The 15150-nt window shown below is 38.2% G+C and overlaps 1 protein-coding gene across 2 annotated transcripts; it reads left to right on the top strand.

Annotated features, from left to right (window-relative positions):
- The first annotated feature begins 96 nt into the window (after window positions 1-96).
- Window positions 97-11241, top strand: tdgf1 (teratocarcinoma-derived growth factor 1). 2 transcript variants are annotated; one of them, XM_085463069.1, is made up of 6 exons: window positions 97-5347; window positions 5444-5499; window positions 7055-7342; window positions 8902-9016; window positions 9283-9392; window positions 10372-11241. In XM_085463069.1, exons 1-6 carry the CDS (start codon window positions 5325-5327, stop codon window positions 10479-10481), a joined length of 702 nt encoding a protein of 233 aa, XP_085319195.1. In that variant the 5' UTR covers window positions 97-5324; the 3' UTR covers window positions 10482-11241. The 2 variants fall into 2 exon arrangements, with proteins under 2 accessions (XP_085319195.1, XP_085319194.1); XM_085463068.1 differs by having other exon boundaries at window positions 97-5499.
- The last annotated feature ends 3909 nt before the right edge of the window (window positions 11242-15150 follow it).

The following is a 15150-nucleotide window of genomic DNA, read 5'->3' as shown; positions in this document are numbered from 1 at the left end:
CTACATAAGCACATTTTCAGTATTTTAGTTTCTTCCTGAGAGTGAGCGGTCAAGACTGATGTCAGTCTGCTTCATGTGTGCAGATCAAAATCTCTGTCTTTAGAAATTGAAATAAGTTTATCCAAAGTATTTTGAGAAATCATTAAAAGTAAAAAAAGAAAGAAAGAAAGAAAGAAAGGAAGAAAGGAAGAAAGAAAGAAAGAAAGAAAGAAAGAAAGAAAGAAAGAAAGAAAGAAAGAAAGAAAGAAAGAAAGAAAGGAAGAAAGGAAGGAAAAGAGAGACCCAAACTGAGTTCTAGTGTGGATTTAAATTGGATCTTGGATTTAAATTCAAATTCAAATTCAAATTCAAAATTTATTTGTCACATACACAGTACGATATGCAGTGAAATACTTAGACAACTGCTCGTGACCTAAAGAAAAAACGACTATGAATAGGATAGGAAATAAATAGGAAAATTAAAATGAAGGGTAAATTTCACTAGGAAAGAATAAATAAAATATAAAAATTAAAGTTAAAAATAAAATAACTGTACAACAAAATACACAATACACAAACACACAATATAGAAATGTATAAGAATATATGAAGAAATATAGAACAACAACAGCAGCTGTACAAGTACTAAATGGTAATTAAGAAATATAATGTCCAGGGTTGTGCAATCCACATGTGTAAGTGTCTTGTGCAGTGCAAATATGCTTAAAGTGATTTATTTAAGTGACTTAGTGATAAAGTGATTCGATTAGATGACCACGCAGTGTAGTTGTGCAGTGGCCACTAGTGTAAACAAATGTCCAGAATGTCCAGTGTGTGTGTAAAAACCATATGTGTGGGTCAGTACTATGTGGTGGTGTGATTGAGAGACCGTATCGCCTGCGGGATGAAGCTCCTCCTCAGTCTCTCTGTTTTGGTCTTCAGGGAGCAGAATCGCTTTCCTGACCTCAGCAGAGAGAACAGTCCGTTGTTGGGATGGCCGAGGTCCTTCACTTGGTCCAGCACCGCCTGCTGTAGATTGAGTGGAGCCTTTCTCATTATACCTTTAGACTGCATAACAAATGCATTACACTGCAAATGTGTTTTTGTGCTGAGGAGTAACATAGTTGAGTGTCCTTTGGGATTAGTGACTAGTGTTAAAGTTTTTGTTAGGTTTGTGCATCAGTGCATTCTCAAACAGAGAGCAAAATCAATTTATTGAATGTGTTTGGAAACTTTTGCTGTAACTTGTGATGGTACAAGAAATAACAAAAGCACAAACCCAGGTTGAGAAAAACACTCGTCTGCTTTCAGTTCTGTGCTGACTGTTCTTTATAAAGCAGGCACTAGAGGGAGATGTTGCTCTGTCTCCATGAGGTTCATCTGTATGTAGGACAGAGTACCTTGAACTCCTAATAGTGTCTGGCTCACCTCTGAAGTCTGTACAGGCCCAGCAGACAGTGCACAGAACACACCAGTGAGAGTGGAAAAGATAAATAAGCATAAATAATGTAGCGCTTAACATAATATTAGAAGGAAGTGATAAATAATGAACTCAATTTGGAGTAATAAGTAAAATATGTATCTCTTATTAGACTGCTGGTCAGTCTGGAATGGGTAAGATGGATAAAAGACTCTGAGACTCATATTAAACCTATAAATCACTTTCCGTGAATGGCCATTATTATCTCAAATAGAGACCAAATACTGTGAAACCGCCACAAGTGCAGTTTACAAAAAGGGTGTCCAATAATTCAGTGCTCTATTTTCTCTCTGGCTCCACAGCAGGAGATGGCTTCCACAGCTTCTCTTCATCATTATATAATGATAAACTTGTAGCCTGCAAAGTTTCCCTCTACCCCTCCGAGTCTCCCTGCATTTTGAGAGCTTTCACATGCAGATTTCCTGTAGTGTTCAGATCAGGGCTTCCCCTCCTGCTGCTGACTCTCCTGCTGTGTATTAGCATGAGATCAGTCTGCATTGTGATGCTGCGCAGATTACAAAATACCCATTTCCACCTCTGATTGCCCCTCTGTCCTCAAAGTAGAGACAGATTAACAGAGGTGAGTGGAGTGGGGGTGGGGCAGAGCTGTAATACTGTTTTGGATAGTTTGGTTACTTCATCTGTGACCACCAGAACCAAAAAAAGATGCTTTATGTAATCTATGCGATATTTATTATTGATATATATTAGGAGTTTAGCTTTCATTATAATGACATTTGACTTGCAAGTGGAAAAAAATGGCATTTTGTATTTATTAGGAGAACATAGAAGAAACTGTTACCTTTCAAATAAATAAATAAACTATATGAACTTCCTGGAAGTTAACCAAAAACTCAAATTCTTCTGCTCACCCTAGATTTGATGCCAGCTGTCATTGTGCATTTCAACTGATTTGTAGCTTTGTTGTCTGTGAGGTGACTGCTACTAGGAGGTCATTCAAATGAACTCATTCTGCAGTGTTTACAGTCTGTCTGTTAGCTTCTAATGCTAATACAGGCAACAAACGGAGCTTTTCTACTGCTGCTTTGCAAGTTAGATGAAACATGATGTCTGATTTGATCAGATTCATGTTGCTCTGTACAACTCAGACCCACAGAACAACTTGCATATTTGTGTGTTGATTCATATAAACTGTGTTTTCCTGACTATCTTGGGTCCACATACACATTGTAGCTGTTATTGTTGCTACTGGATTAGAGCAAAATTTAGATCAGAGAACAATTTGTGATACAGATGAATTTCTAGAAGGTATCTGAGGGAAAAAGTTGCCCACACATTGAGTACCATGTCTGGACATCCATATTGCTTCACTTTCTGGCTCTGATGGACTTGTTTTGGAGCTGAGTTACAGCCAGACTCATCATCATTTTCAAACTGTCTGATTACATACCATAGCCGGTCACCTTGTGCAGGTGACCCATATACTGGCTTTGAGTCCGCCCCAGACCATTACCTGTGTGATCTTAGCAGGTGGGAAAGAAAAGTGAATGGACTTCTTTAAGTTTCTTGAAGATGTTTCGCCTCTCATCAGTGAAGCTCCTTAGATTACCATGACCTGGATGACAGAGAACCTTCACATTTTCTGTGTGTCATTCGCCCTCCCACTCTCTCCCGACACTACTGTCTGCACTGTCCCATCCAGTGAAGGCAAAAAGCCTCATGTTCTGAAAACTCAGCATCTTCCAAATCTTCTTCTTTTCTAAAATCACTGAGGTTATTTAAATGAAGATTTTTTTCACCATTTGGGATATTTTTGGCATTTGTTGCTCCATTAAGTTGGTGGCAAACATTTTGTGATCTAAGTGTGGACAAATATTATTGCACAGAAATGACATAAAAAGCTATTTAAAAAAAGATTAAATTGAGATTAAATGCACCAAAACGCAGAGCAGAAAAAAAAAACACTGTGCAGAACTTAGAGCCATATGACTGTTGCTGTTTACACTCTCACTGAATACGCCTCACCCACCGGCCACCGAAACCATTCATCACAATGCAAGCAGAGTTTTTGAGAAGAAATCAGAACATCTGTTTAAGCATTTACCCCTGGATAAATGAATAGTTCATGACTAATAATACAGCCATTCTTTGCAATTAAATTTAATGCTGTGATTTTGGTTTTTGGGCATGGAGTGGTTTTAAGTTGTTTTATTTTGTACATTTACCAAATTACATTTAGGAGAACCTGGAATTATTCACCAAATTATTTAAAAGTACTATAAAACCCATAAAATAAAACTTATTAAAAAGGTATTTTACTCCCAAAAATCAGCGGCTGAAAGTTAAGCATCTTACTATACCAAGAACAGATTTCTATGTTTTCTATATGTTTCTTTCTGCTTAAGAAAGTGTGATACAGAAGTGTAAGTGTGTGTGTGTGTGTGTGTGTGTGTTCTTGTTGTGCACTGAGGAAAGTTTCAGTTTAGGTGGATTTCCTTTCAGGAGCAGGGTCATTAACATGTGAAGGTGAGGTTAATATGCATATTTACAGGGTGAGAGAGTGGGGGATGTCAGCGAGAGAGGTGGAGGAAACAAAGAAAGAAAGAAGGCCTGTGAGGTTTTATATGAGCAAAGAATTGAATCTACTGAACCACAGATGGTTAAAAGTACTTTGATCTTTTAATTCTTTAATGCCTCAATGTCAGCTTCCCAAAAACCGCTGAAAAATCATTATATACTAATATTTTTTCCACTTTAAATAAATTTTAAACCTTTAAAATCAGTTATTAAGTCACCCTAGTAATATTCTCTTAGACATTAACCCCTAAACTAAAAGGCTTTTATCTATATGTTATGTTTTTATCAAGTTAAACTGAAGAATCTTTATGTGCACCTGTCTTTATGTCCTGGTGACCATCCAAATAAAGTCAATTAAAAAAAAAAAAAACATTTTCAGCAACACCTGAAAAACTTCAAAAAGTTTTCATTTAGTTACTTCCTCTCATATTATTTTAGCCATAAACGTTCCTTTTGTTCAAATATAAGGTGAGGTTTTATTTGAACAATTACAGGAGCTTGCTACTCTGCAGATTTCTTTTTTTAGGAGATAAATTTTATGTTTGTGGTAATTTAACCTTTCTTTTTCCAGTATTCTTTTCATTTTTTTTTAAATCACCACCAGTATAAAAACCACTGGGCTCATTTTATACCCAGTGTAGAACAGATGAGAGATTCTGGCTCTCCAAAATTTTCTTTCTTTGTGCAGCATGTGAAGCATTTTACAAAACCCATTTCCACATGAAGTAGCTTTGAGTGAATTGCTGTACTTTTCTTGACATACGTGGGTAAGAGCCATCTAATTCTTCTTCTTCCATCCAAAGCTCAGCAAACAAAACCAATTACCTGATAACTAAATTAGGAAACACGTTATTTTTCTGGGCCACCAGAACAGCTTTCAGCCAGTTCCCAGTATTGTTGATTCCACCTTCACCTCCACCCAGACGGCCGTGAGGGGGCGTGGCTTCCGGAGCCCCTCCCCCTTGCAGGAGAATCACCTGGACAGAAGATAAGTTTTAGAGACACAAAACTGCGAGGGGGAGACTCAGGCCGGAGGAGGATTCACTAGATTCTTATACGGCGTTTTCGCTTTTATGAAGTTTTTAAAATATATTTTGGAGTAGCACCTGCTCAGGTTCTCAGCGTCTGAGTTGGTTTTATGTCTATGGATACTTTTCTCTGACTTCTGGAGCTACAAACGTAAACTTCAGGGAATTTTTTTCGACCTTCGGCTATTCGCGGTTTTATTGTACTTTTTCCTCCACTGTGAGTTGAAGAACGGCCAAGAAATCAAGAAGGTGGTTTGGAGTTTTTACTATTTAAATTTTTTTTTCACCACTTCGCTAAAATGAATTGGAAGGAGATGCTCAAGTAAGTCCAAATGACTCTCTGTGAAAATAGCTCTGTTTTTTTGTTTTGTTTTGTTTTTTTAAATACTTGTTTTAAACCAAATGTATCTGTTTCCAGGTTTGTGCTCTGCGCCTTCATGTGTGTCCAGTCTGCTGCTGCTGTGTCTGCTTCAGGTCTGATCATCACACTCAACATACGGTCATCTGTGCTTGTTTGTCTGTTTTTTGTTTCTAATAAGAACAAAAATGTGACAATTAATTGGAAAATTCCACAATTACAAACTGTTGCTAAATTCTGACCCCTGCAGTGCGGGAATCTGGTGGATATGATGCAGTAGGGGTCATGTTGTTGCCGTGCTTTGGAGTCACTTGTCTAGTTCCGGTCTCTGGGACTCTGGGCCGAGTTCCATTTATGATTTAGGGCCAACAAAAAACTTTTTTTTTCTTTTAAGTTGGTGTAAGATATAATTGGTCACCACCACAGGTCCCTTCTCCCTTAAACTGCCTATACTGATTGCTGAGTCTAGAATAGAATATAAGAGAAAAAAATGGAATAGAGTGGAATAGCCCTGTGGAATGCACACACAGATGTAGACAGAAGGGGGAGACGAACCCCAAAAACCAATGAAGGAAAGAATTCAGCAGTTTACCTGGAATAGCCCTCCAAATAGATTTTTGGACTGATTGTGTAAACCACCACCACCACCATCAGATCACCAAATTAGAAAATTGAGAAGAATGGTGTTTCCTAATGTCAGTAGACTGCAGAGACTTGGAATGCAGAGCTGTAGCGCTTTACTCAGACATTTATTTAACTGTTTTCTTCCATTAATTTGTCATCAGTTCCTATATGGCCACATGATTCAGAATATTAATTCATGTGATACAAATATGAGCTCCTGGTGATCAAAAATGTTTGGGGGGAGGGTTTTATTTGTGCAGCTTGTTAAACCATGCCTTACTAACATCACAAGTTGTACCACTTCATAAAGCAGCTCAAACTGTGTATTGTGTTGTCAGTGAACAGTGGCAGTATTTGAACAGCATGTTTGAATGTTGTTATAATTGATTTTAATCGGCTGGGGTTGTAGCTGCTAGAGCACAGAACACCCACAGTGACTTTTAATGTTTCATGTAAACAGTATCTCTTAGAGCACAATCAGCATTAAAATGTTGAACTCAAATGAAAGCGTGTATTTTACTGCCCTGTGCACGAAATCATCACTTTAACAGTTTTCTGCAGCGGGAATCTGTTTTATTGGCAACAGTGTTGAGTTTTACTGTTGTGTTTTCTATAATAGCATTTTTTTTAATTGGAGTAGATGGCACTCGTGGGGATCATTTTATACAGAAGAACTGCATGATGTGTAAAATTCCTCTTTATTTGAATGTACCCAAAGCGGAGAGCCCAGTTTAAAAGAGAAAGTTGATAATCACTGTCGTGGTACCCTTTATCTCTGAATGGGTTTTTAGGTTTTGTTGAGTCAGCTAACACAAAGAAGCCTGGTTGTAGTGAACTTCTTTGCTGCAGAACCTTCTGGTCTGCTTGTCAGGAGGGTTGATGCTTGTTTTCACTTCAGTTTGTAACGTTATGTTGATGTTAGTGGGACTTCAGTCAGACCAATACCCCACAATCTCCTTTGATTTTATTTTATGGGTCAGTTTCTTTGGCTCACATTTGCCTTTGCTCTGTGTGACATTTAAAATTTGTTGCGTTTCTCTTTTGCAGGTTGCAAAGGAGACAAATGCAGTACTCAAGGCACCTTCCCTACAATGCCCGCTCTTCCTTCCTCCTCTGTTACCTCTTCTCCTTCACTTCCAGTAACTTCATCTCTTTCCTCCTCCATTTCCTCTCCTCCTTCAAGCTCTGCTTCCTCCTCTTCTTCTTCTTTGGCGAAATCCTTACAGACCTCCCAGGACTTCCTGGGTCAGTTTACCCAGGTGAGGTCACCAAACAACGGGGACCGTAAACACCGTGACGCTAGCGCCGTACTGCCCTTCATCGGCCTGACCAGCAGTAAGTTCACACTTCGGTAATGCACACACAGATGTAGACAGAAGGGGGAGACGAACCCCAAAAACCAATGAAGGAAAGAATTCAGCAGTTTACCTAAAACAGTTTACCTGATGCTGTTCCGTAATTTTCCCCAGGATTTCTTTTTTGTAATGCATTTAAGATATATTTCCAGTTGCTCAGAAAGTTTTGTTGTCTTATGCTGTCATATACCTTCAAATAAAACATCATATGAAAAACTGTGAAAACAAAACTGGTAATGGGCAACATCATCTATTCAGATTAAATAAAGTCTTTGATCAAAGGGCCAATTGTTTAAAATAAAAACAGTATATTCTCTCTTCTGATTTAAGTGAGAGCTTTTAAAATAAAATGAATTCAAATGAATTTTCATTGTTACCCATCCAAATAGATACTAAAACAAACCCCTTAATTAAAAGGCGTGGCTGTGTGGGCCGTTGTTGGTTCACTTCTAGTGTTTTTCTGCCATTTTCGGAGGTTTGTTCAGACTCTCTGTGTTTGCTGATGTGAAGCAGAGGATCACAGGAATGTGCTGCCAGCTGGAGACTCTGGTTTATCTCACAGATACCGATACAGTAAAAAAAGAAATGCTTGACCTGAGGTCTGAGGGCACAGCAGTGGCACCCTGAACAACAAATTAAAACACAAAATAAGTCTTACTATACTAAAAATAAATCTTACAAAATTTAAAATCAGAAAGTCTAAGTTCATCTGTTAAATGAAAACTCCATGAAAGACAATCAGAAAAACGAAGACACAAGAAAGTTTTATATATTGAGTATAATTAATGATACTGGACTGAATACCTGTAATGGAGCTTACAGGTCATATAGACAGATTTACCTGGACAAATATGAAATGCATACATAAGGTTTGGTGTTCATATGAAAAAGGCATATCCCTAATGGCTCTGCAGACACAAGCTCCATATTCTGTATCTAATTCTTACAAAATATTGAAGAAAATAGTATAGATCCCCAATGTGCCCAGCTCTTGTACAGTTATGTAGAGTTGCTTACTTCAACATATTTGCTGGCAGAAACGTTAAAATAATCATTCTATAAGATACTTTAGATTAAGACTATATTCACACTTATAATTGCAAGCACTCATTTAATCACACTTTTGTTGCTTTTGTTGTTCCTTTCTCACTTAAAATGATCAATATTTCTGAAAAGCTCATGTAAGAGATGATCAGCTCTGTAAAGACCTCCATTACTAATTACAGGACTGTTAATTCTTCTGTATAGTTGCTACAGAAGTAGCAGAGAAACACAATTTTGAGATGGGACACATTCCTGCCTTCATACATGGAAAGCATAAAGGTGGTAAGAGCAGTAGCAGGGTGCCCTTAGATGTTAGAGATAACAGCAGACCGCCAGGATATTGGTAAAATCAGAAACAGAGGAGCTGGCGTGGAGGTGGTCTGCAAAGTGACTTACAGATACAGGAGGAATTGGATGCAGGTTAGATTGTAAATGACCTGGATGGATTTGTTGTTGGTTCCCATTTAAATATCTGTTTTTGTTGGGTTTTTTGAGGTGCTGAACAGAGTCGAAGCTGCTGTAAGAATGGAGGAACCTGCATCTTGGGCAGCTTCTGTGCCTGCCCTCCATATTTCACCGGGAGAACCTGCGAGTATGACCAACGAATCAGGTAAACCCGAATACAAAAATATTAGATGTGTGCTCCTGTATAATGCTCTACTTACTCTAAAATGCAAATTAATATTGACTATACTGGTTGAGCCAACTTGGTCTAATCTAACTGAGACTTTGAGAATATGTCTTCAATGTCTCTGACTGTTTTATGACCAGAAATTATCACCAATATGGTTCTTATGTCACTGGTTTAAAAAATCTTAAATATCTTAAAGAATCAAGTGCTTGGGAGTGGTTTTAATTTCGGTCATCTGTGTGCAGGACCTGTGGTTTGATTCCTCACGGCGAGTGGGTTCAAAAGGGCTGCTCCTACTGCCGCTGTGGTTATGGCACGCTGCACTGCTTCGCCAAAGTCTTCCATAAAGACTGTGGTAAGATCCAATGAGGACTAAATAGAGACTTGCTGCAGTTCAGACCAGGTTTAGCTTTTTTTCAGAATCTAGAGGGCCCACGTGTCTTGACTGTATTTGTATATTTCCATGTGGTTCATTCAGTCCTTTAGATGTATGATCAGGTAAGCGAGGGCTATTTTTGTTTCTGTGTGGATGAGCTGTTGATGGCCATCAGACAGTTTGAAAACTGTCGTTCACACTTTTTCAGACTTGCAACAAAAACAATTCCCTTCAAGTGTAAGTGTCGTATTCAAACTCTCACCCCACCCACTCATTTACAACTCAAGGCAATGCATTCTTCAGCACAAACAATGACAACGTGTAAGCACTTTTAAGATAAAGCTTATCCAACATTTGTTTTGAAGTATGAGTAGCTGCAGCTTTTTGAGTGATTATTTTATTTATCATGAGCTCCATTATTTCAAAATTCCTTAGCCAACTTTCTAAATAGCCTAAAGCCAACACTTTGGATAAATTGGCCTATCATTGCTGAACATACAGACATCCTAAATCTTCTAATCTAAGAATTGTGCAGTTTTCCAGCTCTTTTTGCTGATAGCGCCTCATGCCTTTTCTGCAAGTATCTGCTTTTTTTTCCCCCTCCCAAAATGTTTTTAGTATTAAAAGCAGAAAATATATTTGTTGGTTCTTTAGCCCGTCAGTAGTACAATCCACTCTTCATCTTTTTTTCTAACACAAGAAATAACAAAGGAGACACCGTGCAGTACAAAGCCAGGTTTGGGTGAAAAGTAAAGTGACCATGCTGTGTGTAAGATGAGCCCTCTTGAGAGAAAATGTGTTTTTTCTGCAATAAACAGGGCCTTAAAAAATGACCAACTACAGAACATAAAATAAGGCCATAAAACAGTTAGTGAAAAGGCTTTTGAGACACAGAATGATAACAAATCATAACTTTAATTCTACTCAAAATGACAGTTTTCCTGTTTCTGTTTTCCAGATGATTCTGATGAGGTGCGCTGGTATCGTTCATCGGCTGTCAGGATGATTCCCACTGGCTGCTTCTTCTTCTATCTGATCCTGCTTTCTCCTTTGTATTTCTTCATCTGATGCCTTGAAACACCTGGATTTATGTGAAACTGTGTCTTAGCCTCAGCAGGATATTTTTGAAAGCTTGAAATCAGAAGTGAGTCCGTAACAGAAACAGATTTTCTGAAATCTATCATTTTGCATCCAGAAGGAAGAGACACACTTTGAACTGTAGCTGGACTGGACTGTGTCCTGATTTATGGGGACTTTTTTTTTTTTTTTTTTTTTTTTTTTGATGCTGTGGTTTATAGGGATCCACAGGCCACCCTGTCCCCTAACCAGATCTATTTATACCCCCTTCCCGTGTGAGCACTAAGAGCTCAGTAGACTTAACCTTTCTCTTTCAATGTTTGCATTTTGAAGGATTTGCTGAACTCCCAAGTTAACGCGATTCAACCCAAAAGACCCAACATACAGCCAACATAATTCTCCCAATTAAAATGTTCAATATATCATTCAGAACTTCTTCTCGTTCAGACAAACCATGTACCCCTATTTCTTTGTTTCTATACCCATATATGTGTCAGATGTCTTGAAGAAGAAATGAAATATGTGAAGGAAGCTGTACATAAGATTTTTATGAAAAATATAATTTTTTCTTTGGTAATTTTAGGATCTCTTACTAAACACTAGATTTTTTTCTCTTTGTAAAAGATGATACAGAGTTTCTGTTTTTTACACTTTGTGCAAAAAGACAGAAGACACCAACTCAGCCAGTGTGACATTTTGTCCTTAAATATAAACATGTACGCACTGTGTTTATTAAAGAGTTACAATACTGTGCCACTGATGGTGTCTGTATGGTGAGAAAATTGCTTTGTCTTCATTTAAACTATAACACTCAGTTTACCAAATTAATATGATTGCATTGCAGCTTTTCCTTTCGTTCCATCTCTGTGACTCTATTATCTGTAGGTATTTTCAGAAGGAGCTGTTGTCTCCCTGCCTGTTATCTCCAGAGTTTATTGATGAGGTTAGGATTGATTATCTGCTGCTCTCTTATCTTAAACAAACACATCAGCTGTTGTTCTGTAGTCTGTCGCCCTGCCAGCTGCTACAGATCACATCTATAATTAACAGGCAGAGTAAAAAATAATTTATATCAAAGTTAAACAATCATTACAGTATCTGTCTGCCTTGGAAGCTATAAAAATAAACTCTTCATTGGAAAAAAAAAAGAGGTCTCATTGAACAAGACTGTCCTCCCTTGGAAAAAAAAACAATGTTGTGTTGTTTGTGCAAACTCTTATTACAACACATAGCTGTTGTTTTTTTTTTTTTTTTTAAAAAAGATAAGTGACCTTTAGAGGTTGTGTGAAAAGGGGCTGCTGGTGATGTGGCGTCCAGGAGGCACAATGAAGCACCCTGGTGAATTCAGCTTAGTGCTTTAGTGTTGTAAACCTACCCAAAACAAATCCCAACAGCAAGTTAAAGGGGAACTTGAAAATCAGGTGTTTGTGCAACCAGCAACATGTCTACCTCGTAATAACAACTTTCTCTGTAACCCTGGGAGGTCTTAGTTATCAGTTAGATAAGGAGTAACCCCTAGATAAATATGTGCTAAAGGAGTATTTTAAAAAACATGTTTGTATTGTTCTCTGACTGACAGCTTAGGCTTATTCTTGGTTACTTAAACATTCCAGGGATACAGTGGGAATATTTCCAAATTTAAATTCACAAACTGTTTCATGGAGAGTAAACATAAAAGAGAATGTGTGTGTGTATGTATGTATGTATATATATATATATATATATATATATATATATATATATATATATGTGTATGTATGTATGTATGTATGTATGTATGTATATATATATATATATATATATATATATATATACATACATACATACATAAACATGTATGTATATGTATTACTGATATATCACTATGAAACATTGTCTATTTAATACAATATAACCTCAAATGCTTACTTAAACCTATATTACACTGGTGGACATGGACAGCTGGAGACCTGTTACACTCTTTTGACATGTGAAGTCTGCAGCCTGGGGAGCACGGGTAGCTGTTGCATTACAGTGTTAAGTCCGTGCAGTATCAGAAAACAAGCCGGCATGTGGACATCTACGTGGATTCTTGCAATAACTGTTTGATGATGAAAATTACATCACTGGGATCTGAGCGGACCCACGGATGCAGAAAGTATAATGCCTGCTTTAGGTTTGTACTACATTAGATTTATGGTTTAAAATAATTTCTGTCTTAGACTGTCTGTGGTGTAGCTTCTTAAATCATGTCTTGTCTCCCACAAGCCATTTTTAAGACAACTTTCTTTTGATTGGCTGCTTCTAAAGAAATGTAATAAGGGAGGGGCTTCTGTGCTCACAGCAGATGATATCTGCACTCACTGACATCATGCAGTACAAAGAGTAGAAAGAACTGTGTGAAATTGAGCTTTGGGAGCAGAGTTTTATCAACAAGGTTTACTGAAAAAAGCTGCATTTAAACATTGGTGATAAGAGAATCCAACATTTAATTATTTTTTTTTACAAAGTGATTCAGGCAAAATTTCTCTCCTGGTCTGATTAAATCTTGCAGTTATAGTTCTGTTGGACAGACCAGAGTTAATGGGTTCTGTGGGTGTTTTGGGGCGAGGGGGCAGGGGGCACCCCTTCTTACTAGCATTCATTGAGCCACAGTAAACAACTACACTGTAACATAATTATGCAGATGACAATATCACCATCCTAATTCACCAGGTGACAACTGCTCCATAGATTATCTCCGCAAGGGACAAATAAAAGGGATGTGCCTGAAACACCTCTGCTAGATGCAGATAAAACCAATGATTTAGCTGAAAAAGAAGAAAAATGGTGAGCGTTAACACTTACCTGGACTGTGCTCTCTGAAAATCTGAGACCTGTCAGACATCATGATGTAATCCTGAAATCAGAGATAAATTGGTTACAAAGTCTGTCATCTGAAAAAGAAAGCGAATCAAAAGATATATGCCCATACAGAAATGAGAGAAGCTTTTCCTATCCAAAAGCATCAATAGTCTGGTCTCCTAGAAAGCAGAGTCACAACAAAGAACAAAGAAAAATGAACATATAACAGAATTTCTTAGGTCTCTGCACTGCTTCAAATGTGTCAGAGCAGAGATTGAAATCCTGCTTCTTGTCTATAAATCTTGCAAGCAGTGGCTCGGGTCTTCTGAGGCACTGCTTGGTAAATGAGAAAACTTAAAGAGCTACAGTTTGAGCTGGATTCCCGGGCAATTCAAGGTGAACCTCTCCTCTTTATAGTATAAAATAATGCTGTTTTGGCCAAACTGCTGGGGTGTGTCAATTAGGCACAGGGTCTCCATGGTGCATGGGATTTAATGAAAGCGACGTTCGTCTGTCACATCCTTCTTTAATGTCTGCTCAGTTGATAATCATGAGATGTCTGACGCCACTGCCCCTCGAGCCTCTTAATGCAGACTTCGTATGCCTCAATTGTTCTCTCTTAAGGCCTTCTGTATGAGAGCATAGAGAAGCTGACAAAAGAGAACTGTGTGTCAAACTGTGCTGAGAACGCGTTGCCTCTGCTCACTTCTCTTTCATGTTTCATGCAGCTCATTTGCAACTTTTGCATGTTGTAAACTTTGTCCCCTTGATCATGTGGTTCGTTACTGTTCCCTCTCCTGTGCATCTTTGCTGATATCTCTGGCTCTGGTTCTTGTTTTGCAGGGACTGACCTCACCACCCTGCACAATGTTTATTGTTTCTAATTCTCACTGCTCGTCTTTCCTCCTTTCACTCTCCTTTTACCACAGCCACTCGAGGCCATCAGATGTCCTCCCTCAGCCTGTTTCTCTTAAAGGTTTCTCACTCTTAAAAGGAGTTTTTTCCTCCTATCGTTGCCACGGGATTACAAACATTCAGTTTGTAATCCAGTTAAAATCTCAACCGAACTATGTAAAGCTCTGTGAGATTAGTTATTTTCATTATTTGAAAACTCCACTGACTTTAAAATCTGCTTAGTTTATTTCCTCGACTGCAAGCCTGTCTATAGGTAGCTGCTTTTACTTATCCTCCAGTTTAAATGATGGGGTACAAAATGCTACTTAAAAGGAAAACGAGGAGAGAAAGAACACGGATGTCAGGGCTTTTGTCAAGAAGCAGAGGAGGTTTCATAGTTTAATCCCATGGTTATCTGAGTGTAATCTCTCCTTTGTTATCTGGACTACTCCAAAGAAAAATGTGTCTAAAGTAAGTCTTCCAACTGGAGGAAGAAAAAACTACTGGAAAATGTGATTTCCCAAGCAAAGACCTTCTCAGACATTCAGCTTTGTTTCTATCTCTGGGCAGATCTCCGGTGGAGCTTTCAGTCTAAACTGATGTGCATTCTGGATCCTGTGAAAATTAATGTTGATGTTCTGTTTGTTGATCCCCTCTGAGAAAAGGTTAAAGGGATTGGACCAGATTTAAGCAGCTCTGAGTGGAGCGAGGGGGTCTGAACAGAGGAGGAGCAGCAGGAGGGAAGAGCGGGGATTAAAGGGGGATGTGAAAGAGAAGAGGAATGCTTAATGTCTTTATACCACTTTTCCATGTTCTCCTGTGACTTTAGTGCATTAATGCTCATGTATTGTTACATAAAGCCGATGTGCAAGATTCAGAAAAGGTTTTATAATCTAGTTTCTGAGCTGAGTAAACAACTTGGAAAAGGGAGAGTGGAGAGATA

Source organism: Copadichromis virginalis, linkage group LG7, assembly GCF_057382275.1.
Source record: "Copadichromis virginalis isolate Kocher_CV1m ecotype Utaka linkage group LG7, C_Virginalis_male_GT1.1, whole genome shotgun sequence".
Classification (NCBI taxonomy): Eukaryota; Metazoa; Chordata; class Actinopteri; order Cichliformes; family Cichlidae; genus Copadichromis; species Copadichromis virginalis.
This window is presented reverse-complemented; position numbering and strand designations above follow the sequence as displayed.

Coding starts and splice junctions, on each gene's coding strand:
- tdgf1 (XM_085463068.1), top strand. CDS start 5,358: ATGACTCTCTGTGAAAATAGCTCTGTTTTTTTGTTTTGTTTTGTTTTT. Junction 7,343..8,901: donor CTTCATCGGCCTGACCAGCA/GTAAGTTCACAC, acceptor GGGTTTTTTGAG/GTGCTGAACAGAGTCGAAGC. Junction 9,017..9,282: donor GAGTATGACCAACGAATCAG/GTAAACCCGAAT, acceptor ATCTGTGTGCAG/GACCTGTGGTTTGATTCCTC.